Below are 26,877 nucleotides of genomic sequence, written 5' to 3'. Positions count from 1 at the left end.
AACAATCGGTCCGAGAGGGAGAAGAGGATGGAGAGCTTTTAGCACCAGTAACACAGCTCTGAGCTGTAGAACGTTGATATGTAAGTCGACTTCTAGAGGAGACCACGTGCCTTAAACAGATTTTCCCTGAAAGTGCCCCCCCCCACCCTATCAGGGAAGTGTCCGTAGTCACTGTGGCATTGGGCTGAAGAGGTTGAAAGGGGCAACGCCAAAGACTTTCGTCCATTCTCATCCACCAGAGGAGATCCTGTTTGCAGAGATCGGTGATGAGGATTAGTGTGTGTTCAAGGAATGATGATTGTATATCCATTGACTTTGAAGAAGCCACTGTAACAGGCGCATATGAAGTCTGGCCAATGGAACAATGGAAATGGCTGCCGCCATGGAACCCAGAGCCTGCAGAAAGTACAGTTTTGTACCTACCATAAATGTAGATGTTCGAGGATCCACATTGCTGCAGTCCTAACTATTGGGTAGTCCGCTGTCCAGTCGGCCCGAATACCAAAGTATATGGCTGACGTTGGTCAAGGCGCATTAGACTGACGTCAGTACGTCAGGGTACCTAATGCGCATGACCGACGTCATATCCTCAGTCTTTTCTTGCCCCAGATGTCAGAAGACCCTAAAAAGACAAGGCCAATACCAAAACCTGCAAACATACCTGCACCAAAAATATGTACAATATATACAAAAGTACCAGAATATAACCTCACCTACACAACCACCCCTAAACACAGAGGGGAAGGAGGGAGGGTAAATTGGACTGCAGCAATGTGGATCCTCGAACATCTACATTTATGGTAGGTACAAAACTGTACTATGTTCTTCATTCCACATTGCTGCAGTCCTAACTATTGGGTAGAATCCCAAAGCAGAGGTAAGGGAGGCTGGCAAATCATAAGGAAACAGGAGCTGACAACATGCCTTGCAAAATAGCTGTGGCAAAACCAGCCCTAGACTTAGAGTAGAGAGGAAGGTGATAATGCTTAGAGAAAGTATGCACTGAACTCCAAGTAGCTGCCTCCAAAATATCCTTAGTTGCCACCCCTTAGAAATGCTGTTGAAGTGGCAGCAGCCCTAGTGGAATGAGGCCTAATCCCAGCTGGAATCTCCTTGCCATGATGGGAATAACAAAATGCAATGCAAAACCCAATCCACCTAGAAATAGTTTGTTTTGACACAGGCTTGCCCTCTTGAACTCAAAGCAAAAGAAACAAACAACTGCTGAGACTGCCTAAAATCCTTAGTCCTGCTTAAATAATAACGCAATTGCCTGTGTACATCTAAAGTGTGCAAAATCTTTTCCCTTTATTTTGGGGATCTGCATAAAAAGTAGGCAAATGAATAGTTTGGTTTAAAGCCACACTAGAAACCACCTTAGGCATAAAGGATGGATTAGTACGTAATGATACCCTATCCTTATGAAAAATCAAAAAAAGGCTCAACCGCCATAAGGGCCTGCAACTCAGAAACCCTTCTTGCAGAAGTAATGGCCAACAAAAAGCAGTCTTCCATGACAAGTATTTCAAGTCAGCAGTAGCCGAGGCTCAAAAGGTTGTAGAGTAAGTTTCTCCAACACAAAATTGAGATCCCAAGCAGGAGTAGGAGCTCTACGGGGGTCTTAAATTCTTTGCCCCTCTAAGAAATTGCTTGAACAAAGGATGAAAACAATGGTGGATCACAATCATAGTGAGCTGAAATTGCTGCAGCATGAATCTTAATGGAAGAGAAAGACAAACCTTTGTCCAATAACTCAGTAAGATATTGAAGAGCCACATTCAGATTAGGCTCAGAAATCTCCAAATTGTTTGCTGCACTCCAAAATAAAAATCTCTTCCATTTTTCTGCATACACCTTCCTTGTACTAGGTCTTCTGGCTTCCATAATCACATTTAAAACTTGTTGAGGAAGTTGAGACCTGCTGTGTTTCAAAACAGAATATGCCAGGCTGTTAGATGAAGAGAGTGGAGCTTGACATTGAGCAGGTGACCGTCCCTCTGAGACAACAGGTGTGGAATCACAGGTAAAGGCCATGGAGGCTTCCTTACCAGACTCCTCAGTAATGGGTACCAGTGTTGCCGAGGCCAATCTGGAGCTATTAAAATCATCCTTGGCTTGTCTTGTCTGACCTTTAGGAGCACCTTTGGGAGAAGAGGCAGAGGTGGAAAGGCATACACATGAAGATTTTTCCAACTGAAAGAAAGAGCATCCACTTTCCAAGCTGTGTGATGAAACCTCTTTGTGCAAAACTTTGGCAGCTGGTGGTTTAGTGGAGAAGCGAACAGATCTATGTCTGGAGTTCCCCATGACACTGTCAATTTTGAAATACATGAAGATCCAGTTTCCACTCGTGGGGATCCATGATTTGTCTGCTTAACACATCTGCTAAGGAGTTCTGTGCTCCTGGCAGAAACCTTGCCTGAAGAGTTAGTTGCAAGCTGAGCGCAGTCTCCCATAAAATCATTGCTTGCCTGCACAACGGGTAAGAATGTGTTCCCCTTGTTTGTTGATGTACCACATGACAGTTGTGTTGTCTGTTAGAATCAACACCTGCCCTGGAAGAAGTAACTTCTTGAAAGCCATTAATGCAAACTGGACTGCTAACATCTCTTTCATGTTGATATGTAGATGCTGTAGTCTGGCAGGCCACTTGTCTTGTATCCACTTTCCATTTAGATGAGCTCCCAAGCAATGTCTGAGGCATCTGTCGTTAGAATCTGACTCGCCTCTGGCCGGGTCACAGAGAGTCCCTTGTTTAGGTGACATTCCTGAGCCCACCACAAAAATTCCTTTTGAATGCAAGGTATTATTTGAATGACAGTGTCCAAATCCTGGCAGTGCTGTGTCCATACATTCTTGAGATACCATTGCAGCTTCCTCATATGCAATTTGGCATTGGGAAGCACCAGAATACAAGATGCCATGAACCCTAAGGCTTGAAGGACTGTCCTTGCAGTCAGCCCGGACTGAAGAGATAGGTGATGGAAGTAACTGGAAAGATTCTTTTGTTTGTCCGGGGTTAAAAAGGCCATCTGGGCTGCTGTATTCAGTCTCACACCCAGAAAGCACATGTCTTGAGAGGGTACTAGACTGGACTTTATTTCGTTCACAGAATACCCTAGGCATCTTAGCACTGCTATCACATATTCCAAATGCTGTAAAAGGCCTTCCTTTTCTTGAGCCAGAATCAGGCAGTCGTCCAAGTAAGGATAGATTTGAATTCCTTTTAGTCTGAAGTAAGCTATCACTGGAGCCAGAACCTTTGTGAATACTCTGGGCAGTAGATAAGCCAAAGGGCAATGCAGAGAACTGATAATGAAAATTTCCAGCTCGAAAACGCAGATACTTCCTGCAACTTAGTCTGATAGGCACATGAAGGTAAGCTTCCTTGAGATCTAAAGTTACCATCCAGTGATCTTTGCCCAGCAGAGGTAAAAGCTGTTGTAACGTCAACATTTTGAACTTGGGAATGTCCAGATAAGTGTTGAGGATAGATAAATCCAAAATTGGTCTCCACGTGTTCCCCTTCTTTGGTACTAGGAACAGGCGAGAATAAAATCCTAGGCCCCTTTCTGGCACAGGAACTGGCTGAATGGCCCCTATTTGGAGCAACAGAGAAATTTGCTTGTGAGCCTCTTGTCTTTGTAGAGGAGGAATGTCTGGCATGCCTTTGAAAGGAGGCAAGGTATGGAAATAAAACCTGTAACCGTGGTGAATGATATCCAGAACCCATCTGTCTTGGGTAATTAAATCCCAATTTTCTTTGAAAAGAGACAGCCTTCCTCCCAAAGGTGCTGCCAGGCGAGAATGTACTGGCAGCTGAAAAGGCAGGTCATTGGGTCTGTTTACGAAAGGACTGACCCCTACCCTCACCAGAAGTCTCAGCAGGTGAACTCCCTGTTCTAGGCCTAATAGAACCTTGAGCTCTGCCACTACCACGCCTAGACCTACCCCTAGACTGGGAATCATAAGCAGGATATGTCCATCCCTTAGTAGGCCAATTTCTACTAAACTTTGGAGGCTGCACCTGCAAAAAATCCTTAACAGTTTGCATAGACTTAGCCTTGTCCTCCATTTTCTTTAAAACTGCTTCCACAGGCGAACCAAACAACACATCAGACTGTAAAGGAGCATCCAAAATCCTTGTCTTAACATGCTCAGCTAAATTCTGATCTCTCAACCAGGCGTGCCTACGAAGAACAGAACCAGTGGCAGCCACCCTCGAGGAGGCCTGCACAGCATCAAAACCACACTGCAAGGAATGCTTTCCCACCTGTTCAGACACATGAACTAAATCCTGCAACTCTTTACACTCAATACCTTCAGCCAGAGCATCCACCTTAGACTTCAATTGTGAAAGGAGATAATTCTGATATTTTAACATGTGAAACTGACAATTCAACGCCTCATGGCTAAAGTGGAAGAAGTATACACTTTCTTTCCCCATCTATCCAAAGCCCTTGCCTCTATCAGGAGGAACAGGATTTTTAACAACAGAAGCCTTCACACCTTTAGGCCCCTGAGAGACAGTTTCTGGGTCTGCCCTAGGACTCTTAAAAAGATACTTATGAGCCTCAGGCACCCTATAGTACCTATCCGGTTTGACTGGGGCAGGAGGCAAAGAATCAGGATTCAGGGAAGCCTCTGCAAAAACATCTTCTACCACATTCAGAACAGGAGGTATAGCTAAAGGCCTATGCTGGGGTAAAACAAGAATTCCCTAAGCCTCTTCCTGGAATCAGAGAAATCTTGACCTTCCCATTTAAAATGCTCCCTCATGGAATGCAGAGTCTCTGAGAACGAAAAATCCTCAGGAGGCGAAGCTGAAGGAGTAGAATCATCCACATCAGAATCAGAATAAGGAGGATACTCCTGCAAGTCTTCAGCCAAGACTCAGAAGCCTCGAACATTGCTCAAAACTCTCAAACTCAGGTTCCACCCTAGGCCTCTTATCAGGAGGGGGCATAGAACCTCTAATCATAGTAATCAAATCCTCTGCCATTTTTAGCATATGCTTCTTAGGCAAAGACCCTGAAACACTCGGAGAAACCCCCACTGAAGCTAAACTAGGCCTGCCTCTTAAAGAAGCCTTGGAAACAGAAGGGGAGGCCCTAACCACCTTAGGAAGAGAGGGAAGAACAGCTACCTGAGAAGCCCCTTCAGCCTGGCCTACTTCCTGAGAGGACACATCCTGTAACAGTAAAGTCTCTCCCTGAGACTCCAAAGAAACTCCTGGCAAAACCTCCGGCTCCACTGAGCCTTCTAAAGAACCGACGTCCGGGACTGTCGGTTCCTCCACTCTAGGCTTTGCTGCTTTATCCTTGCGCTTTTTGGCCGAAGCGGGCGGAGCATCCGACGGCATTTTATAATTACAACGCTTCCCAAAAACTAACCTGGCACAGTCTAACCTTCTCTTAATAGTGCGTTTGTTAAATCTAGCACAAGAGCGGCATCCAACAACGTCGTGCTCAGGCCCTAAACAAGGTATACACAAAGTATGGTAATCCCTATGAGGTATCTGTTTCCCACAAGAAATACAGTTATTCACTTTTTCTGACATCCGGTTAAATACTGAGGCAAGAAAAACCAAAATATTCTAACGGGTACTTAGCCAACTTTGATTCGGTCTGAAACTCTGACTTCAGAAACTTTCAGAACGCCAACCTGCACTCGCAAAACTGCTTCTGCATCGGACCATGCGGCAAAAAAGACTGAGGATATGACGTCGGTCATGCGCATTAGTACCCTGACGTACTGACGTCAGTCTAATGCGCCTTGACCGACGTCAGCCATATACTTTGGTATTCGGGCCGACTGGACAGCAGACTACCCAATAGTTAGGACTGCAGCAATGTGGAATGAAGAACATCTTCCCTTGCAGACACTTTCCTGCGGTTGAGTATCACTTGCGCTTGTGTTCTCAGTCTTAAGAGACTGTGATGAGGAAGAGAGTGTTGAACATATCCACTAAGAATTCCAGTTGTTGTGAGGGCTGAAGGTTTGATTTTTCCCAGTTGATAGTAATACCCAGAGACTCCACCAGAAACGGAGTGTAGAGAAGAGCCCTGGTCAGTAGATGCTCGGTGGGGGCAGAGAGGAGCCAATCGTCCAGATAAGGAAACACCTGGAATCCGTGAAGTCTCAAGTGAGCTGTCACCACTGCTAGACAATTCATGAACACTCTGGGGGCCGTCGAGAGACCAAAAGGCAGGGCTCTGAATTGAAAATGATTGGCTCCCAGCCAGAAGCGCAGAAGTCTCCTGGAGCGTTTGTACATTTTGATGTGGTAATACGCATCCCGGAGATCTAAAGAGCAAATCCACACGTCTTCCCGAAGGAATGGAAAGATGGATTGAATAATGACCATGCGGAACTTGGTCTGTATGACTGACTCGTTCAAACGACTGAGATCCAGGATGGGCCTCCAGTCCCCCATCTTTTTTTGGCACCAAAGAGTCTGGAGTAGAACCCTAATCCGCATTGATCTGGGAAGACCTGTTGGATGACTCGCTTTAGAAGAAGCTTCTTGATTTCGGAAGCTGGCTCCTCCCTTTGACTGGGTGGTACGTCAGGATGGGAGAATTGAGGTCTTGGTAAGGATTTGAAGGGAATGTGATGGCCTCTGGTGATAATTCTCTGCAACCATAGACAGTCGATAATGGAGGACCAGGCTGTTTGGTGCAGAGAGAAACTCGCCCAGAATGCTTCCAGAGAAAAGCAATCAGGCAACGCTTCAGGAGCGCTGATAGAGTCTACAGGAGAAAGAATCTCTGAAGCCCTGATTCCGGTAACCCCCTCTGCCCCTAAAGGGGCATCTTCCACCGTCAGACCCCCCCCCCTGCCTCTGGAGGAGTCCTCGCCATGTGCGTCACGAAAGAAACCTTGCGACTTCTTGTGCCACAGCTTTCCACTCCTCTGGTTCCTGGAGAAGGAACGCTGAGGTTTGGAGAAGCGCAGGCCCACGGCAGACAAGGTCTTTCCGTCCTGCTCGCACCTGGCCAAAAGATCCTTGATCTTAGAACCAGAGTGCGCTGAGGGCTCAATAAGGGCTTTCAAAAAGGAAGACTTGAAAGAATCCGCTAGGTCAGAAATGTGCATCCAGGCATGACGTCTGACAACTATGCCAGCACCTGCTGCTCTAGCTGCTCCTTCGGTTGCGTGGGAGAGTAACCTCATGGAGGAATTCAAAATCGCTTCAAGGGTGGTAAGCTGGGAAGCCACTTTGTCACGTGCTCCATCCAACACTTGACCCACAAAGCTACCCAGCTACCAGAGAGTTTGGAAATTAGGTCTCTCTGGTGTCTCGTAAAGTGTGCCAGGAAATTCAGCGAATGCACGGCAAAGGTCACTGCAGCAAAAACCCGCTTCCCTAACCTGTCCACAGCCTGGGACTCCCTGTTGGGCGGATGAACAGCAGGACTCTCTTCTGCTAGGTCCTTTTTTGTGACCGCCACCACAGTGTCTACTGGCAAGCCTTTCGACTAATGGGGTTGAGCCTCTGGAGGAGAAAGTACCTTGTCTGATCTCCTGGGGATAGCTTCTACTGAATCAGGACTCTCCCACGCTCGCTGCATGATGAATTTGACCCACTCATCTGCAGAAGGGGTCACCCACGAAGTAGTGGGCTGGGAGCGGAAAGCTTGTAGGAATACGGATTCCTCCAGGGAAAGGGTGGAAGATTTCCAGTCACCCCGCTAACTCAAAATCTCCTAGATATCTCCAAAGGAAACATTGTCAGGGGGTGATCGTCCATGTGTTTTCTTTTGCCCACCCTCTTCTGAGGGGGCTCGTCGGTGGGGATGTCCAAAGTGGCCTCGCAAATGGGGGTTGCATTGGATCAGTGGTCCCCTAAGGGCCGGTGATGACAGAGTTAGGGGGGGGGACAAAGGCGGAGCTGAAGGATGGGGATTGCTAGCCGCCAGTGCCCTTTCCATAATTCGGAAGTCGGGCCCACCCAAAGAGGGATGGGAGCCCAGAACCGAAGATGACTGAATCGGAACCGGGGTCACACCCCGCTCCAAACGGCCCACCTCCAAGACTGGAGTTTGTGAAGGGTTCGATGCAGATATAACTCTCTGATCCGACACGGGAACCAAAAGGACTGTTGGTGCCGGGGCCAGAACTGATTATTCCACCCCCAAAGCAAGGGGTTGAGTAAGGTGGGATGCTGTCGGAACTGACACCCACCAGGACTTAGATGCTTCAGGCATCATAGTAGTCGGTGCCGAAGGAAGGGGTCCCATTGAAAGCAATGGGCAAGGGGGCCTTGGAACCGAAGGATCCCCAGCAGGAGAATACGAAGGAGTCGAAGGAGGACAAATCCCAACACCCAGAGTGGAACAGGGTCTGGAGATACCTCTTGCAGTCAGTACCTGATCAACGAGACGAACAATGTCTATTTCAGAAATGCTCCTGGCAGACCTAACCAATATCCCGGAAGGGGATTCAGGCTGGTCCAGAAAGGGACTGTAGGCTTGTCCAGCAAACGCATCTACAGAAGATGAATACCTGGTCTGTGGTAATGGTAAGGAACTCAGAGCCGAGGATTCTGATTTGAATTGCGTAAACGGTAAGGTCGGCACCGAGAGGGGGTTCGGAGCCGAAGTCACAATCGGAGTAGTAGTCAAAATTGGATCCAAAGTCGTTAGAGCCAGTGTCTTTAAAGGTGAGGTCGCTACCGAGGTGTCCAGAACCAGACTGGTCAGAACCAAAGTAATCAGCAGTTCAGTAGTCGTCAGTGCCGAATCCAGAACCGACAATTCAGACTTCCCAGAAATTGCGCTCGGCGCCGAAATCAGTAGCACCGAGGCAGCAAGCCGATGCTCGGAGGAAGATCTACAGGCCTTGGATCAATGGGTCTTGTCCCTGTCACCAGCCGGTGAAGAGGGGTCTAAGCGGGGACGCTTCTTGTCTTTGACTGGACGGGTTGAGACCTCCGCAGAAATAAGCCTCAAAGAAAGGAGAGGAAAGTAATCCTTTCAGAATCAATTTGTTGCGCCGTTCATTCAACATCCGTTGACTAAAACTCGCACAAATATCACATGGGGAAGTCGCAGAAAGGTGCGAAACACCCAAGCAATAAACATTTAAAATGCAAGTCGCTGTTCAGTAATTTACCACTGCATGACGTGCAGTGTTTAAAACCTGAAGTACCCTTTTTCTCTGACATACTAGCACTAACTCAGACAAAAGGAGAGAGGGAGAGAAAGGCAAGACTACCAGCAATGGTATGAAGAATTACCATGAGGGTGGTAAAAAGTAAGGAAAGGCAAGAAAATGCCAACAATGGTAAAAAAAGGAATATCTGTGGGTAGAGCTAGACTATGAGAAAGACACTAGAAGAAAATTTAGTGGAGAAATACACACTTAATACAAGTCAAAACTACTTAGCTGGAGAGCTTGGTGAAAACTGTGTTATATGGTTGCGCGGCAAACGAGATCTAGGGTATGGTATGAAGGTCATTGTGGGTAGTAGTGTGGCTCGAGAGTTTGGTGTACTCTAGCTTGGTATTTGGTCGACTCGGTTCCGAGGGTTCAGAACTGTACCCATCAGTGAGGAATGGAAGAAGATTAACAACTTCAGATGAAGGATTTATGCTTAAAGTAACCCTGTCCTTGTGAAATATCAAATATGACAGTTTGGAAGAGAGTGTTTGGAGTTCAGATACTCATCTTGCAGAAGTTATAGCTACTAGAAAAAACAGTTTTCCAAGAAAGAAACTAGAGATCCACGTTAGCTGATGTTCAGAGGGAGAGAGTAACAAGGCTTGCAAACCCATACAGATGTCCTAACGTGGAGTATGGTCCTTTATTGGAGGTCAAAGTAAGAAGGTACCCTTAAGAAAGACCTTGCATATTTTGGACGATGCTAAAGGAGAAGCATTATCCCTGATATGATAGTTTAAGATGGCTGCTAATTGAACATTGACAGTGGAAAAACTTGCTCCGTTATGAAAAATCGAGTCAAAGAAGTCTAGAATAGCTGCAAGCGAAGCGGTAAAGGGAGCCAATCCTCTCTGATGAACCCAAACTGAAAACCACTTCCATTTACTTTTGTAAATTTTCCTTGTTGAAAGTTTATGAGAAGTGACTAGGATTTTTTGAACAGGGGGGAGCCTGGAGTGTCTAGCCATCTGAGAAGTGACTAGGATTTTTCGAACAAGGGGGGAGCCTGGAGCGTCTAGCCATCATCAGAACTGGAGAAATCATGCGGTCAACTTCAGCCCTGCAATATCTGGGTGAACTTGCCCTGACTGTGAGACATAAGGTCTGGACTGGGTCCAGCATTCAAGGAGGATGCACTAAATGAGACTAAAGGAAGGGGAAAGTGCAGTTGTGCATACTTACTATAAATGTAGATGTTCAAGTGTATTCACTGTTGCAGTCATCACATTTGGGTTATCGCTTGCAGGTAGCCCTCAGCCGGCCTGAATACCAGAGTCTTGGGATTTCTGCGTTGGATGCTGTCGCTTCTTCCATGACGTCAGGTTGTCAGGGGTATAAAACATACAGCCGACACCATTACATCCGTTTTTCTTGCCCCAGATGTCAGGTGCCCCCAAAACAGGAAGCAATTATATGGTGTGGAACACCCCCAGCAAAAAGCAAATAGACATAGTATAAGATGCGTCAAACCAAAAAGGATAGTTGAAAACAAAGACAATCAGGGGGCTGGAGGGATGGTAACCAGGACTGCAACAGTGAATACACTCGAACATCTACATTTATGGTAAGTGTACACAACTGTACTATGTTCTTCGTGTTTCACTGTTGCAGTCATCACATTTGGGTTGATTCCCAAAGCTAAGGAAGGGTAGAGGTAGATTAAGAAGCATTAGAACTGGTAATCAAGCCCTGTAAGACTGCTGTGGCAAATCCAGCTCTGGATTTAGAAAAGATAGGCAAGTGGTAATGCTCCAGGTTGCAGCTTCCAGGATGTCCCTCGTAGGGACTCCTCTGAGAAATGCAGTAGAGGTAGATATAGCCCTAGTGGAATGTGTTCTTATCCCCTGTGGGGGAGGGTTTTCTATGGTGCTTGTAGCAGAAATGGATGCAGTGTTCTATCCATTTAGCTATAGTTTGCTTTGAAAAGGCCCTCCCCTCTGCCCCAGCAGCAAAGCTGACTAGCAGCTGGTTAGATTTTCTGAGAGGCCTAGTCCTGTCCAAATAGAATCTAAGCGGTCTGTGCACATCTAGAGAATGCAGTATCCTTTCCCCTTTATTTTGAGGATTAGGGAAAAAAAGTAGGCAAATGAATTGACTGGTTCTAAAAAGCCACACTAGACACCACCTTGGGCATAAAAGATGGGTTAGTCCTGAGGGAAACCCTGTCTGCATGGAAGATAATGAAGGGTTCCACTGCCATAAGGGCCTGCAGTTTAGACACTATTCTTGCTGAAGTGATGGCTAGAAGTAAAGCTGTTTTGCATGAGAGGAATTTCAACTCTGCTGTAGCAGCTGGTTCAAAGGGAGTGTGTGTAACTTTTTCCAATACAAGGTTAAGGTCCCAGGCTGGAATGGTAGCTCTCCTGGGGGGGGGTCTTAAATTTTTGGCCCCTCTAAGGAACTGCTTTACCAAAGGATGAAAGAGGGGTGGCTCAGTATTATAATGAGCTGAGATGGCAGAGGCATAAATATTAACTGAAGAGAAGGATAGGCCCTTGTGGAGCATTTCTGTTAACTAATCTAGTATATGAGGTAAGCTGGGCACAGTTGGGCCCATCCCTTGAGACTGGCTCCAGAAACAGTATCTTTTACACTTTTCTGAATAGGATTTTCAAGTACTAGGCCTCCTTGCCTCAAGAATGACATCCATCACCTGCTTACTGAGGGTTGCTAGAGGCGAGTTCTGGGGATTCGCCAGGTTGCAAGGTTCAGGGTCTGAAGCTGAGGGTGCAGAATTTGGCCCCCCTGCTGGGACACCAGTGAACGGGTCTGAGGCAGGTGCCATGGTTGTAGCACTATCAGACTGCACAAAAAAGGATACCAGTGCTGGTGTGGCCAGTCTGGTGCGATCAGGATTGTCCTTGGCTTGTCCTGTTTGATCTTTAGTAGAACCTTTGAGAGGAGAGGCAGAGGGGGAAAGTCATAGGCTGAGAGGCTATCCCATGAAAAAGACAGGGCATCCACCTTCCAAGCTTGGCTGTGGGGAGTTCTGGTGCAGTATTTGTTCAACTAATAGTCCTGAGGGAAAGCAAACAGTTCCACCTCTGGTGTCCCCCATCTGTTCACCAAAAGCTCGAATATTCTGGGTTCCAGTTTCCATTCTGTGGTTCCATGAGATTTCAGCTCAAGTCGTCTACCAGTGAATTTAGTTTGCCTAGCAGGAATTGAGCTTGTACATGCACTTGGTTGCTCAAGGCTGTGTTCCACAAAGCCATGGCTAGTCTGCAGAGTGGGTAAGAATGTGTTCCCTCCTGCTTATGTACCACATAACTGTGGTGCTGTCTGTCTTTACCAATAGTTGTCCTGGAAGAATAAGGCCTTTGAAGGCTGTCAGAGCATTCTGTACAGCTAACATTTCTTTTTGATTGATATGCAAGTGCATCTGCTTTGGGTTCCATTTGCCCTGAATGCACTGCCCTGCCATGCGAGCCCCCCATGCATAGTATGATGCATCTGTTAGGGTTTGGGCGGCAGGGGCTAGAGTGAAAAAGAGTCCCTTCTTGTGGTTGCAGGCCTCTGCCCACCAAAGGAACTCTGCCCTTAGACACGGAATGATAGGAATTGTTTCCAGGTCCCGAGAATGCTGACACCATAGACTTTTTAGATACCATTGACGTTTCCTCATATGTAGTCTTGCATATGGAATTAACAGAATGCAAGAGGCCATGAACCCCAGAGCTTGCAGTATTTTTCTTGCAGAAAGCTGGGTTTTTGTGGCCAGTTGGTTGAAGTCGTCAAATAAAATTGTTTCTCTGGAGTGAGGAATGCCATCTGAGAAGTTGTGTTCAAGCTTGCTCCCGGGAATACAAATCTGTTGGCAGGGTACTAGGTGTGATTTATTTTCGTTGATGGTGTAACCCCAGTGAAGTTAGACGTCTCTTTACAAATGCCAGATGCTGTAGTAGCAAGTCCTTGTTTTCCACCTGAATCAGGCAGTCGTCCAAGTATGGGTAAATCTGAATAATTCTCTGCCTGCAAAAAGCAATGGCTGGAGCTAAGCACTTCGTGAATACCATGGGCGCAGTAGATAAACCAAAAGAAAGTGCACAGAACTGATAGTGCAAAGAGCCTGCCCTGAAGCGAAGATATTTCCTGCAAGATTCCCTTATGGGGATGTGCAGGTAAGCTTCTTTTAAGTCCAGGGTTGCCAGCTAGGCAATCCTTGGCTAGCATAGGAAGCAGCTGTCGGAGAGTTAGCATTTTGAATTTTGGAACCTCCAGAAAGTTGTTGAGAACAGATAAATCCAGTAAAGGACGGCAGAAGTTTTATTTTCTTGGAACCAGGAACAGTCTTGAATAAAAGCCTTGTCCCCTTTGTTCTGCTGGGACGGGTTGAAAAGCCTTGATGCTGAGGAGAGAAAGTATTTGATTTTGGGCCTCCGCCCCCTGGTTTGGGGGGAGGTCTGGTCATCCACTTAAGGTTGGGAGTGATTGGAAGTGGAATCTGTATCCTATGGAAACAATGTTTAAAACCCATTTGTCTTGGGTAATGTATTCCCAAGTTTCTTGCATGCAGGGCGAGATTTCCTCCTAAAGGTGCAAGTACTTGAGCAAGGCTTGGGGGAGTTAAGGGTAAGTCATTGTGCAAGTTTACCATAGGGGGTTGGCTTACTACTCCCTGTTTTAGATGTGGGAGCACCCCACTACTTAGATCTGTGCATAACCTGAGACTGATGTCTTGGGGGTCTGCTGCCCCTGAGTTTGGACTGAGAAGGCCTGGAAGGGAATGGAAAGGAACAGTTCTTTGAAGGCCAATGCCTACTGAATCTGGGTGGCTGTACTTGTAAGAAATCTTTAACAGTTTGCATAGATTTAGCTTTCTCCTCCATCCTTTTGAGAACTTCTGCTTTATTGCCAAATAGGTGCTCTTAGTTTAACGGGTCATCCAGTAATTTTGCTTTGACATGATCTGGCAAGATTTGTTCCTCAAGCCAAGCATGCCTTCTAAGAAGTGACCCAGTGACAGCAGCCCTACAAGATGCTTCCAAAGCATCAAAACCACACTGCAAAGTGTGCTTACCAACTTGATCAGTAGAATGCATTAACTCTTGTAAATCTTTGTGTTCTGCACAGTCAGGAATCAACATAATTTTCTCCTTAATTAGTCCTATAATATGCTGCTGATACTTTAACATATGAAACTGGCAATTTAAAGCCCTGATGGCCAGAGCAGCAGAGGTGTATACCTTCTTACCCCATCTGTCTAAAGCCCTAGAATCCCCATCAGAAGGGGTAGGATTCCTGGCAGTAGTAGCCTTAAAGCCTTTTGGTCCTTGGGAAATGGTCTCTGGATCCGCAGTAGGATTCTTGAAAAGGAATTTGCGAGTCAGGTACTCTATAGTACCTGTCAGGTTTCCTGGGAGCTGGAAGCAAAGTATCCGGGGTAAGGCTGGATTCCAAGAAAACATCATTTACAATCTCCAGAACAGGAGGAATAGCTGGATGCCTGTGCTGAGGCAGGTTTAAAAACTCTCAGAGTCTCTTTTTGGATTGAGAGTAGTCCTGGCTTTCCCAGCGGATATGCAGGGTTTCACCAAAAGAAAAATCTTCTGGCGGGGAAGAAGAAGGTATGGAATCCTCTGCATCAGAATCCTCATAGGTAGATAAGGGTATGTCCTGGCAGTCAAAAGGAACAGAGATATCAGATTCCTGATCAGAAGAATCAGAAGGAAAATCAGTTCTAGGTCTCTCTGAGGGGGAAGGCTGGCATCCCTTAATTAAGGTAATAAGGTCTTCAGCCATTCTAATCATTTGTTTTGAGGCATGTGGGCCTGAGAATGCGCTTCGGTCACTTTCCTAGGCGTAGTGCAAACTTGAGGCCTGAGAAATTCGGTATTTTTGGCTTGAAACAAAGTCATTGGTTTAATATGAAAAATGGTAGGCCTGAATACACCCTCAGAAGTCAATGCCTACACAACAGCTCCGGACCCATCCAAGGTAGAGACATCCGCAGCTTCCATAGATGAAGAAGCATCTTGTGGCATACCAGACTCTGAATGGGTCTCAGTAGAGGCCTGCAAATCTGTATAAGCGGGTATCAGGGGCTACGAAAGCGCCTCAATGAGTACCAGCGGACTGGCAACTAGCTTAATGGTAGCGTCGTCGGCAGTTTTGGACCTATGCGGTCTCTGTCTTTATCCTTGCATTTTTTTTCAGAAAATTAGTAGTCTGATGGCTTACTGACGCCATTTCGGAGTACAGAGATAGACAGCGAAAGTACTTAGCTACAAAAATTGCCCAACGACGGATAGTTCGGGCAGTGAACAAGGCACAAAACCGACAGTGAGAGACGTCATGGTCTGGGCCTAAACAAATGACGGAGTAAGAATGAAAATCTCTATGAGGTATTTGCTTTCCACAGGCAAGACAATTATTAATTTTTTCTGACATCGGTTAGAGCAAGAAAAAAGGATCCCCAACAGGGTACTTATCTTTTAGAAGACTTCAGATCTAAAACTAGAAAACGAAAATTTCAGGAGTCGGCCGACCGGCACTTGCGAACTGCTTCTGCTTTGGGCACCTCACGACAAGAAAGACTGATGTAATGGCGTCAGCTGCATGTTTTATACCCCTGACGACCTGACGTCATGGAAGAAATTACAGCATTCAACGCAGAAATCCCAAGACTCTGGTATTCAAGTTGGCTGAGGGTTACCTGCAGGTAGATAACCCAAATGTGATGACTGCAGCAGTGAAACACGAAGAACATCCACACTTGTCATGGCCAGAAGTGGGCAATGAGGATTACTGTGCTCTTCAACCAAACTGCTTTCTGAACAAACTTGGGATGAGAGGCAAAGAAGGATAAGCATAAAGAAGATCAGTAAGCCAAACATGGACTCTAGCATCTCTTGGTGACTGTCCATGAGGTGGGATAAGGGCAAAGAACCTGCTGCATTTGTTGTTTACGGAATTTGCAAAACAATCACAAAAAGGCTGACCATATTTGTGAAAGACCAAGTTCACCACCGATTGGTTGAGAGACCACTCATGAAGCATGAGGATGGTTCTGCCGAGTTTGTCCACTAGAACGTTGGATTTCCCCAGCATGTGCATTACTACAAGAAAATAGTTGGATGAAATCACTCATTGCTTCTCGACAGAGGGGACAGAATTTGGTTCCCCTGTTTGTTGATGCATCTAATGACATGTCTGTCTGTACGCCAACAGTCCCTAGAAGGAGAAAGCTCTGAAAGGCCTGCAATGCTAGAAGTGCCGCTTTCATCTGTAGCACAATGATATGCAACTTTGTCTCATGAGGACCACGTGCCTTGTACAGTCTGCCCCAAGTAATGCCCCCCACCCCCACCCCAACTGGGAGGCTACCATGGTCAACATGGCACTGGGAGACAGGAAAAATGAATTAACGTCCTTGACCTATCTTAGTAGATCCACCAAAGAAGAGACTTGCTGCAAACTCAAGACAAATTAGATGATTCAAGGGATAACGATGAAAGGACAAATGCAATACCAGGGTCCATTGGACAATTCTCATATGTGAGTGAGTAGTGGGAATTAAGAATGTTAGTAGCAGCCATCAACCCTAGAGTTTTGCAAATCAGTCTTGCAGGGGGAGTAGGAATGGAAAGAATCTGTTTCAATTGTGTTTTCAATGTAAGAATTCTGTTTTGAGGCAGAAGAGCTAGAAATTTGGAGAAAGCCTAGCACCATGGCCTTTGACACTCCTGTTACTACAAAAACATTTTTTGACAAAAGGTGTTTTTTTCATTTTACGTCAACCTACTTCCATACAAAAGCACAAATTACACATTTACCTGTAGCACACACATGCCATAGGTGTTGCCCAGAATTTTGTGAGTTTCATTATAGTAACAGTAACGGATGTTTGTTGCTGCAATGAAGAGTTCAAATGGATCATCCTGCTTCAGGTCTAAAGTACCACTTTTAATCTTCTTCTGAATCTTTCGCATTCGCTTCTTCCTATGACTGAATGGGAATAAATTCCATTGCATTACTCAAGTACATGGTGTAAAAAAAAAAAAAAAAAATGCTCTTCACCGGTAGCACTTCCTGTATGAAACAAAATGCAACCTTCAAATGAAAAGCACCTCCTGTTTAGCATGTTAATACAAGTATAATAATACAAACTAGGAGAAGCAGCAAATGCCTTTGTCCTACATCAAGGGCATTATCAATTTTAAAAATAACTGATTTGCCAGAACATTTATACAAATTATTAACACAAAAACTTTTCTACAAAAGACTTTAATGTCACCATTTAAGAGGCATGTTAAGCAATTATGTTATTTGTGGCATCACAAACATACTCTACTGAAAAAGTTTTTTTTTTTTCCAAAAAAAATTCAGCAAACATTGTTAACAGGAACATTTTCACTCTGTTTTATGCTTAGCCACATATATACATGCAAATTACTGCAAAAGGAAATTACACTACAATCTGGGAGACATTACAAATAATTTTTCATGCTGCCATAAATGCACCTTTTTGAAAAAAAGGTACGTATTCTGCAGAACTTTGGGCACCATTTTCATACTGCTCAAAAGTTACTAACACATGTAAATGTTTGCAAAAGTCAATAAATATGACAGAAAAAGACAATGACACTTTGTAAAAGCATGTAAACATATGCAACCCAGGCAAAACAACTGCAGCAGGGCACAAATAGAAAAGGTAAAGATTTATCCAAGCTATTTTTGTACCGTCTACTTAGTGCCCTGCAGTTGTTGGTATGGTTTAAGCACAGGTGTACTTGACCAACAATCTATTTTTATCAATGATCACAGCTTTCCTGGAAAAGTCTGCATAAAACAATTTTATATGTTGGTATTTTACTCTTCGCTACCTGCAAATATTACACAAAGGGTGGAAAACTGCTTTGCAAATAAACTTTTGCATTCTTTTACAATAAAACATATATATATTTTTTTACAATTTATTCAAGAATACATGGCATAAGATACTGTACTTCAAAGATGTCTGTACACTGACCAACAGCCTAACTTCAGCTCTCCCAGTGTATAAACAGAAACTGTGAAAAGGACAGTCATTAAAACTGTTTTGGGGGTTAAATTAATACACTGAATGTAGCAAAGAAGAAATTTGGAAAACCTGGAAGGAAATCAACCAGAAAAAGGTGAAGACAAAACACTGTCTGGGAAAGATTCTTTAGCTGTTCAGCAAAAAGCAGTTCAAGTTTTAGCTCTGGTTCAAGACATGACTTCCAGTAATTTAGAAGAAAAAATAAATAAAATGCACTGAGGTGATTACAATAAATCAAACATGGAAGGAATATATCAACTCAAACAACAAAAGACTTGGAAAAAAGGATGCTCTTTAAAGTACAGTTGTGTACACTTATCATACATGTAGATGTTCGAGTGTATTCACTGTTGTAGTCATCACACTTGCGTTATCTGCCTGCAGGTAGCCCTCAGTCAGCTCGAATAACAGAGTCTTGGGATTTCTGCATCGGATGCTGTCGCCTCTTCCATGACGTCAGGTCATCAGGGGTATAAAACATGCAGCCGACGCCATTACATCAGTTTTTCTTACCCAAAGTGTCAGGAGCCCCCAAAATAGGAAGCTATTACATGGTGTGTAACACCTACAGTAAAAAGTAAATACCCCTGTCATAAAAAATGGCCATAAAGAGGATAGGTAGAAAGGATAGAGAAAGCCAGGGGGCTGGAGGGAGGGAAACCAGGACTATAACAGTGAATACACTCGAACATCTACATTTATGGTAAGTGTACACAACTGTACTATGTTCTTCGTGTTTCACTGTTGCAGTCATCACACTTGGGTTGATTCCCAAAGCTGAGGAAGGGTGGAGGCAGTCAAGAAGCGCTAGGGCTGGCTAGCAGGCCTTGTAAGACTGCTGTAGCAAATCCAGCTCTGGATTTAGAAAAAAACAGGTTAGTGGTAATGCTTGGTGAAGGTATGTACAGAACTCCAGGCTGCAGCTTCCAGGATGTTCCTGGTAGGGACTCCCCTGGGAAATGCTGTAGAGGTTGAAACAGCTCTAGTGGAATGAGTTCTGATCCCGAGGGGTAGGTTTTCCATGGTGCATGTAGCAGAAATGGATGCAGTGTGCTATCCATTTGGAAATGGTTTGCTTCGAAATGGCCTTGCCCTCTGCCCCTGTAGCAAAGCTGACTAGCAGCTGGTCAGATTTTCTTAAAGGCTTAGTCCTGTCAAGGTAGAACCAGAGCTGTCTGTGCACGTCCAAGGAGTGCAGGATCCTTTCCCCTTTATTCTGAGGATTAGGGAAAAAGGTTGGCAAATAGATGGATTGGTTTAAAGCCACACTGGATACCACCTTGGGCATAAAGGATGGGTTAATCCTGAGGGAAACCCTGTCAGCATGGAAAATAATGAAGGGCTCCAGCACCATTAGTGCCTGTAACTCAGACATTCTTCTTGTTGAAGTAATAGCTAGAAGTAAGACTGTTTTACAATTGAGGAATTTTAACTCTGCTGAAGCAGCAGGTTCAAAATGGGCAAGTGTGAGCTTCTCCATTACAAAGTTAAGGTCCCAGGCCGGGTGGGAGCTCTCCTAGGGGGCCTTAAATTGTTAGCTCCTTCTCAGGAATTGTTTGATGAGAGGGTGAGAAAACAGAGGTGGATCAAAAGTATAATGAGCTGAGATGGCAGAGGCATGAATCTTAATGGATGAGAAGGATAGGCCTCAGTGGAGCAGCTCTGCTAGGTAATCAAGGATTTGAGGTAGGATGGGCACAGCTGTGTCCTTTCCTTGAGACTGACTCCAAAAATAATACCTTTTCCACTTTTCAGCATAGGATTCCCTAGTACTAGGCCTTCTGGCCTCAAGGATGACGTCCAGCACCTGTTTGCTGAGGGATGCTGGTTGTATATTCAGGGGATAAACCAGGCTTGCAAGGTTTAGGGTTTGGAGCTGTGGATGCAAAATCTGTCCCTCCTGCTGAAACAGCAGGGAAGGTGTCTGATGTAGGTGCCAGGGTGGCACTGCTGTCAGAATGTGTAGGAGTGGGTACCAGTACTGGCGTGGCCAGCTGGGTGCAATAAGGATTGCCCTTGGCCTGTCCTGTTTGCTCTTGTGTAGTACTTTTGAGAGGAGGGGCAGAGGAGGAAAGGCATACATTCAGAGGTTTTCCCATGCAAATGATAGGGCATCCACCTTCCTGGCTCTGCTGTGAGGGTTCCTGGTGCAAAATTTGCTCAAGTTATGGTTTTGGGGGGAGGAAAAAAGGTCCACCTCCGGTGTTTCACACTTCTGGGTTAGAAGTTTGAATGAGTTGGGTTTCAGTTTCCACTTGTGAGGGTACAGTAGATTTCTGCTCAAGTCTTCTGCCAGTGTATTTTGCTTGCCTGGCAGGAATTGAGCCTGTAGGTGCACTTGGTTGCTCAAGGCTCTGTTCCAAAGGGCCATGGCTAACCTGCAGTGTGTGTAAGAATGAGTCCCCCCCTGCTTATTTATGTACCGCATAACTGTGGTGCTGTCTATCATGTGCTGTTCTGGAAGGATAAGGTATTTGAAGGCTGTTAAGAGCATTCTGTACAGTTAGCATCTCTTTTTGATCAATATGCAGGGGAATTTGTTCTGGGCTCCATTTGACTTGAATGCATTTGCCTGCCATGTAAGCCCCCCCAAGCATAGTCTGATGCATCTGTTGTCAAGGTTTGGGAGGCGCGGGTTTGAGTGAAAGGAAATCCCTTGTTGTGGTTGCATGCCTCTGCCCACCAAAGGAACTCTGCCCTTAGACAAGGTATGCTAGGAATAATGATTTCCAGGTCCTGAGAATGTTGACACCAGAGACTTTTTAAGTACCATTGAAATTTCCTCATATGCGGTCTTGCACATGGAATTAGCAGAATGCATGAGGCCATGAACCCTAGGGCGTGCAGTATTTTCCTTGCAGATAGCTGGGTTTTGGTGGCCATTAGTTTGAAAAAGTTTGTCAAATGGACCTGCTTTTATGGTGTGAGGAATGCTATCTGGGAAGTTGTTTTCAAGCTTGCTCCCAAGAATACAATTTGTTGGCTAGGCACCAGTTGTGATTTCTTTTTGTTGATGGTGTATCCCAGTGAAGTGAGAAGTCTTTTTACAAATACCAGGTGCTGAAGTAGCAATTCCTGACTGTCTGCCTGAATCAGGCAATCGTCCAAGTAAGGGTAAATTTGAATATTTCGCTGCCTGCAGTATGCAATGGCTGGAGCCAGGTACTTTGTGACTACTCTGGGTGCAATAGATAAGCCAAAGGGAAGTGCAGAGAACTGACAGTGCATAGAGCCTGCCCTGAAATGTAGATATTTCCTGCAAGACTCCCTTATGGGGATATGCAGATAAGCTTATTTTAAGTCTTGAGTGACTAACCAGGCATCCTTGGCTAGCATAGGAAGATGATGTTGCAATGTAAGCATTTTGAATTTTGGGACCATCAGAAAGGTGTTGAAAATTGATAGATCCAGGATAGGGTACCAAGAGCTCCTTTTCTGGGCACCAGGAACAGTCTGGAGTAGAAGTCCTGTCCCCTTCGTTCTACTGGAATAAGATGAATTGCCCTGATATGGAGAAGGAAAAATACTTGCTCTTGAGCCTCTGCCCCCCACTGGTTTGGAGGAAGGTTTGGCAACCCGCTTGGGGTTGGCAGTGAGTGGAAGTAGAATCTGTATCCCTGGATACAATGTTTAGAACACATCAGTGCTGAGTAATGGACAACCAGTTTTTTGCATGAAGGGCGAGTTTTCCTCCCAGGGGTGCAAGTACTTGGGCATGGCTGGGAAGGATAATTGGAAAGTCATTGTGAACTTTTTCCATAAGGGGGAGTGGGCTTTCCACCCCTTGTTTTTGAGGTGGGAACATTCCATCGTTTAGATCTCTGCATACCCTGAGACTGCAGTCTTGGGGGGGTCTGTTTCCCCTGGGTTTGGGCTGAGAAGGCATGGGAGGGACTGGAAAGGACCAGTTTTTTTGAAGGCCAATGCCTACTGAATCTAGGTGGCTGCACCTGTAAGAAATCTTTGACAGTTTGCATAGATTTAGCCTTTTCTTCCATCTTTTTAAGAACTTCTGCTTTTGTGCCAAACAAACTATCCTGATTTAATGGGGCATCTAGTAATTTTGCTTAGACATGGTCTGGCAAGACTTGTTCCTTCAGCCAAGCATGCCTTCTCAGTACAGACCCAGTGACAGCAGCCCTGCAAGATGCTTCTAAGGTATCAAACCCACACTGCAGAGTATGTTTACTAACTTGGTTTGCAGAATACATTAACTCTTGTAATGTATTCTGCAAAGTCACCAAGAGATGCCTTTATTTTCTGCGCAATCTGGAAGTAACACCACTTTTTGTTCAATTAGTTCCATAATATGTTGCTGGTACTTCAACATGTGAAACTGGAAATTCAAAGCCCTGATGGCAAGAGTTGCAGAGGTATATACCTTCTTAACCCATCTGTCTAAAGCTCTAGAATCCCTGTCTGAAGGGGTAGGCTTTTTGGCTGTAGTAACCTTAATGCCTTTAGGTCCCTGGGAAATGGTCTCTGGATCTGCAGTAGGATGCTTAGAGAGAAATTTGAGAGAGTCCGGTACTCTGTAGTACCGTTTAGGTGTTCTAGTAGATGGTGGTAAAGTGTCAGGGGTAAGACTGGATTCCACGAAGACATCATCTACAATATCCAGGACAGGGAGTATAGGTAGAGGCCTGTGCTAAGGCAAATCTACAAATTCCCAGAGTCTGTTTTTGTGCTGAGGATAGTCTTGGCATTCCCAGCAGAAATGCTCTCAAAGTATGCAAGGTTTCACCAAAAGAAAAATCCTCTGGAGGGGAGGCAGAGGGAATAGATTCCTCTGCATCTGAATCCTCATAGGTAGACAAGGGTATGTCCTGGTAATCAGAAGAGTCAGAGTCATTGGACTCCTGGTCAGTAGAATCAGAAGGAAATTTAATTATTTGTCTTTTAGCAGGAGAAGGCTGGCTTCCCCTAATTAGAGTAATAAGGTCTTCAGCCATTCTAGGCATTTGTTTTTGTGATATGGGAGCTTGAGCATGCGCTTTGGACGTCGGTTTTCTAGGCGAAGTGCAAACTCTGGGCCTGAGAAACTCGGTAGTTTTAGTTAAAGAAGTTGTCTGTTTAATACGAATATCGGTAGGTCGGAATACACCCTCAGAAGCTGGTGCCTGCACAGCGGCTCCAGACCCATCCAAGGTAGAGACATCCGCAGGTTAAATAGTCTAAGAAGCATCTTGCGGCTTACCGGACTCCAAATGGGTCTCAGCAGAGGCCTGCAAATCTGTAGAAGCGGGCATCAGGGGCTACAAAGGCACCTCACTGAGTACCGGCAGACTGACAACTAGTTTAACGGAAGCATCAGCGGCAGTTTTTGACCTATACGGTCTCTGCCTTTGCACTTTTTTGGAAGATTGGTAGTCGGATGGCTTACCAAAGCCATTTCAGAATACAGATGAGAGCGAAAGAAATTAGCTACAAAAATAGCCAGAAGAATGGTTCAGGCATTAAACAAGGCATAAAACTGACAGCAAGGGGTGTTGTTGGTCTGGGTCTAAATAACTGACGCAGTAAGAATAAAAATCTCTGAGGTATTTGTTTTCCACAGGCAAGACAATTGTTAACTTTTTCTGACATCGGTTAGAGCAAGAAAAAAGAATCCTCAATGGGGTACTTAGCTTTAGAAGACTTCAGGTATGAAACTCGAAAAATGAAAATTTCAGGTAGCGGCTGACCGGCACTTGTGAAATGCTTTTGCTTCGGGCTCCTCCTCAGCAAGAAAGACTGGGGTAATGGGGCCAGCTGCATGTTTTGTACCCCTGACTACCTGACGTCATGGAAGAGGTGACAGCATCCGATGTAGAAATCCCAAGAGTCTGGTATCCGGGCCGACTGAGGGCTACCTGCAGGCAGATAACCCAACTGTGATGACTGCAACAGTGAAACAAGAAAAACAACTACTTATTCAGCTGAATTGATAAAACTGCAAAAATCAGATGATGACATTAAAAAAAAGCTGGCTCAGTATGAGGGTCTATATTAGATGAGCGACTGTTCCAATTTTCGAATCTTAGATGGTCGACATCGTATGATCGATCGTCGGAAAGGTCGAAGGTGAAAGTCAAACGGCTTTTCACATGCAGAATGGGAAATTTTCCCTTTCTGCACTGAAGTGCTTTCTCGGAGTTGGTATATTTAAGTAGGAGGGTGTGGGGGTGCAGGGGGGCTTGCCCCCCTGCTCAGAGCGGTAAGGTAAGTTTTTTCTAGTTTTACTTTATTATATAGTCGATATTTTGAACTTCACTCATATGAGTTTGTTCATGTGAGGTTCGAAGTTTTGAAACATCGACTATATAATATAGACCCTCATTATGAGGCTTCTCAAGAAGAGCAGTTTCAAAAAACAGTAAAGCTAGAAGACACAGCATGGAGAGAACATCCAAGATTTTCCATTGTATGAGAGAAACTGGAAGGAAAATACTGTATTATTTTTATGGAAGTACAACCAAGTAACCAGACTGGTGTTCCACAGCAGGATTTGTTAAATGACATGAGTTTATGTTCCAAAATTGGTCAAGAGAAAATACACAAAACCTACACAAGTAAAGATGCAATCAGACCAGCAGAAAGGGTTGGTCCTGATCAAACTGAGGCAGATGGGGAAGTACTAAAAATTGGAGACAGCAAAGTGTTTGTTGAAAGTGATTATTCACTATACACCACGCAGAAGACAAGCAAATTTATCCCAGCAATTAGTAAATCTAGAGAGGCAGGTGTGAGAGTCGGGCTACTGTATCTGGCTGTCTTCAGAATACTTTTTCTTAGAGGATGAAAGCAGATTTATTTATGCAGAGCAGGCTAAGGAGGAAGTAAAGTAAACCCAACAAAAAGTAAGCCATTAAGCAGAAGGGGAGAATCCTTCTCATTCTTCTGACCGTGAGGGTCATACAGAGACTTTGCCAGTAAAACCTTTTCCACTGTTCCAAAAGAAAATACTTGAGGCACAGAAAAGTACAGGAGTTGACCAGAATAATCAGAAGCACCATGGAAACGAAATGGAATCTGGAATTAGGAGATGGTGATGAACAGACCAACAGCATGGAAATTAGTGAATAAGTAAGAGACTACAAAACAAAGTGCATTTTGTGAAATATGGCTTTATAAGAATAAGTCGAAAAAGTGGACTTCTGCTGACTTAGTTAAACTTGTGAGGTAATGAAAGGTATTTGTCTCACCTCATGTCATTAGCATTTGGAAGGACTCTGTGGGGAATAAGGAAGGAAAAATGTAACCAAGAACTTTGTTTCTTTACAGTATTTCTATGAAACTATTATACAATAAGCAAGTTATATTGTGAAAAGTATTTTTAGTTGTTCTTGGGATAAAGTTATTAAAAAAACAGAATTTGTTTTTCTTCCTCTTCTCTTCTTTCTTTTCTGGTATTAAGACATGTAGGAATTACAGTACAAAAATAGAAGAAAAGCTAGACAACAGCAAAGTTAATGAGCTGTAATTTTGGGTTGTTGAGGTGGGAGATGGAGTGTAAAAGTACACAGATCATAAAAATATGTAGAGCTGATACAATTTCAATTACTATTGCAAAACTGAATGTCTGTAATAAGATCCTTGGCTTAATTTAATAACAAATTTAGGGTGGAAACAAGTACATATGAGAACACTGAAAATAATGAAAAGTTTGCTATTAGCAATTAATGCTTCAACTCCTCTTTCAGGGTGCACCAGAACACATTTTTCTTTTTCAACTTTTCCATGGAGGCAAACTGATAATAGGGCAACAGAAGTCAGAACACTGGTTTCTTCAAGGCTAAAAGTTAATCAGTTCTGAAAGTATGCTAGTAGTTTTCATATCTGGGGAAGGGGGAATAAAGACAAAAAAGAATGGACACCAATCAGTGTACGTAGAAGCACAGGCAATAACATGCATCTTAGTATACAATTTCAGGTTAACAAGGGCCTGTGTTAGCTGTCTATTTGGTACAAATGTTCCTATTAGGAGGGCTAAACATTATCTGAAGACATAAATATTTTTGTGCGTTTGTATTAAGTTAATAGGTTATGGGGGTGTTCTGGGGCTTTTTATGAGGGTTTTTATTAAAACAAAAATTCTAGCAAAATGTGACAGGTTCCAGTACGGATAAGGAAAAAATGAATAAAAGGATTAACCTGTCAAACATTACAAGGTCCATGTATCACAAAAGCTGGCATTACACATTTAAAAATGCTACTACATAATGGGTGGGAATAATAACTTCTTACCATAATGGTGACACATTCTGAATGTGAATGGTCTCAAAGGTATGGACAAAAAGGAAATGGTAGTTAATTATATTAAAAAAGTGAGTGCAAATAGCATTGCTACAGGAGGCACATTTGGAAAAATGAGTATGTGAATTTGATAAATAAAGGATTTCAGGATGCATATTCAGCAGAATTATCAGGGATGAAGGAAAAGAGGAGTACTTATATTAATTACTAAGGGACCTCCTGTAGTGATAGAAGAGGGGGGAGATGATAATGGAAGATGTATAGTAGTAAAGGACTACTAACAAGGGATGGCAGATTTGCGGTAATAAGGGGCTACTAACAAGGGATGGGGATAACACTGGCTTCATATTCCACCTAAAACCGCTACTTTCAAGCTTAACAGTTGTTTTGGAAGTAAGCTGATTATTTCTTTTAGGTTGTGACTGGAATTTGATTTACAGCAATAAGGATGCAGA

At 44.3% G+C, this 26,877-nt stretch overlaps 1 protein-coding gene across 1 annotated transcript in view; it reads right to left on the bottom strand.

Moving 5' to 3' along the window:
- NAT10 (N-acetyltransferase 10) overlaps window positions 1-26,877 on the bottom strand; it is a 1,889,152-nt gene that overhangs the window by 1,751,013 nt on the left and 111,262 nt on the right. Inside the window, exon 4 of the mRNA XM_044082846.1 lies at window positions 16,941-17,112. Coding sequence (XP_043938781.1) covers window positions 16,941-17,112 — 172 coding nt within the window. The remainder of the gene's footprint in view (window positions 1-16,940; window positions 17,113-26,877) is intronic.

Source organism: Protopterus annectens, chromosome 9.part0 (genome assembly GCF_019279795.1).
Source record: "Protopterus annectens isolate FY-2018-M chromosome 9.part0, PAN1.0, whole genome shotgun sequence".
Lineage (NCBI taxonomy): Eukaryota > Metazoa > Chordata > Ceratodontiformes > Protopteridae > Protopterus > Protopterus annectens.
This window is presented reverse-complemented; position numbering and strand designations above follow the sequence as displayed.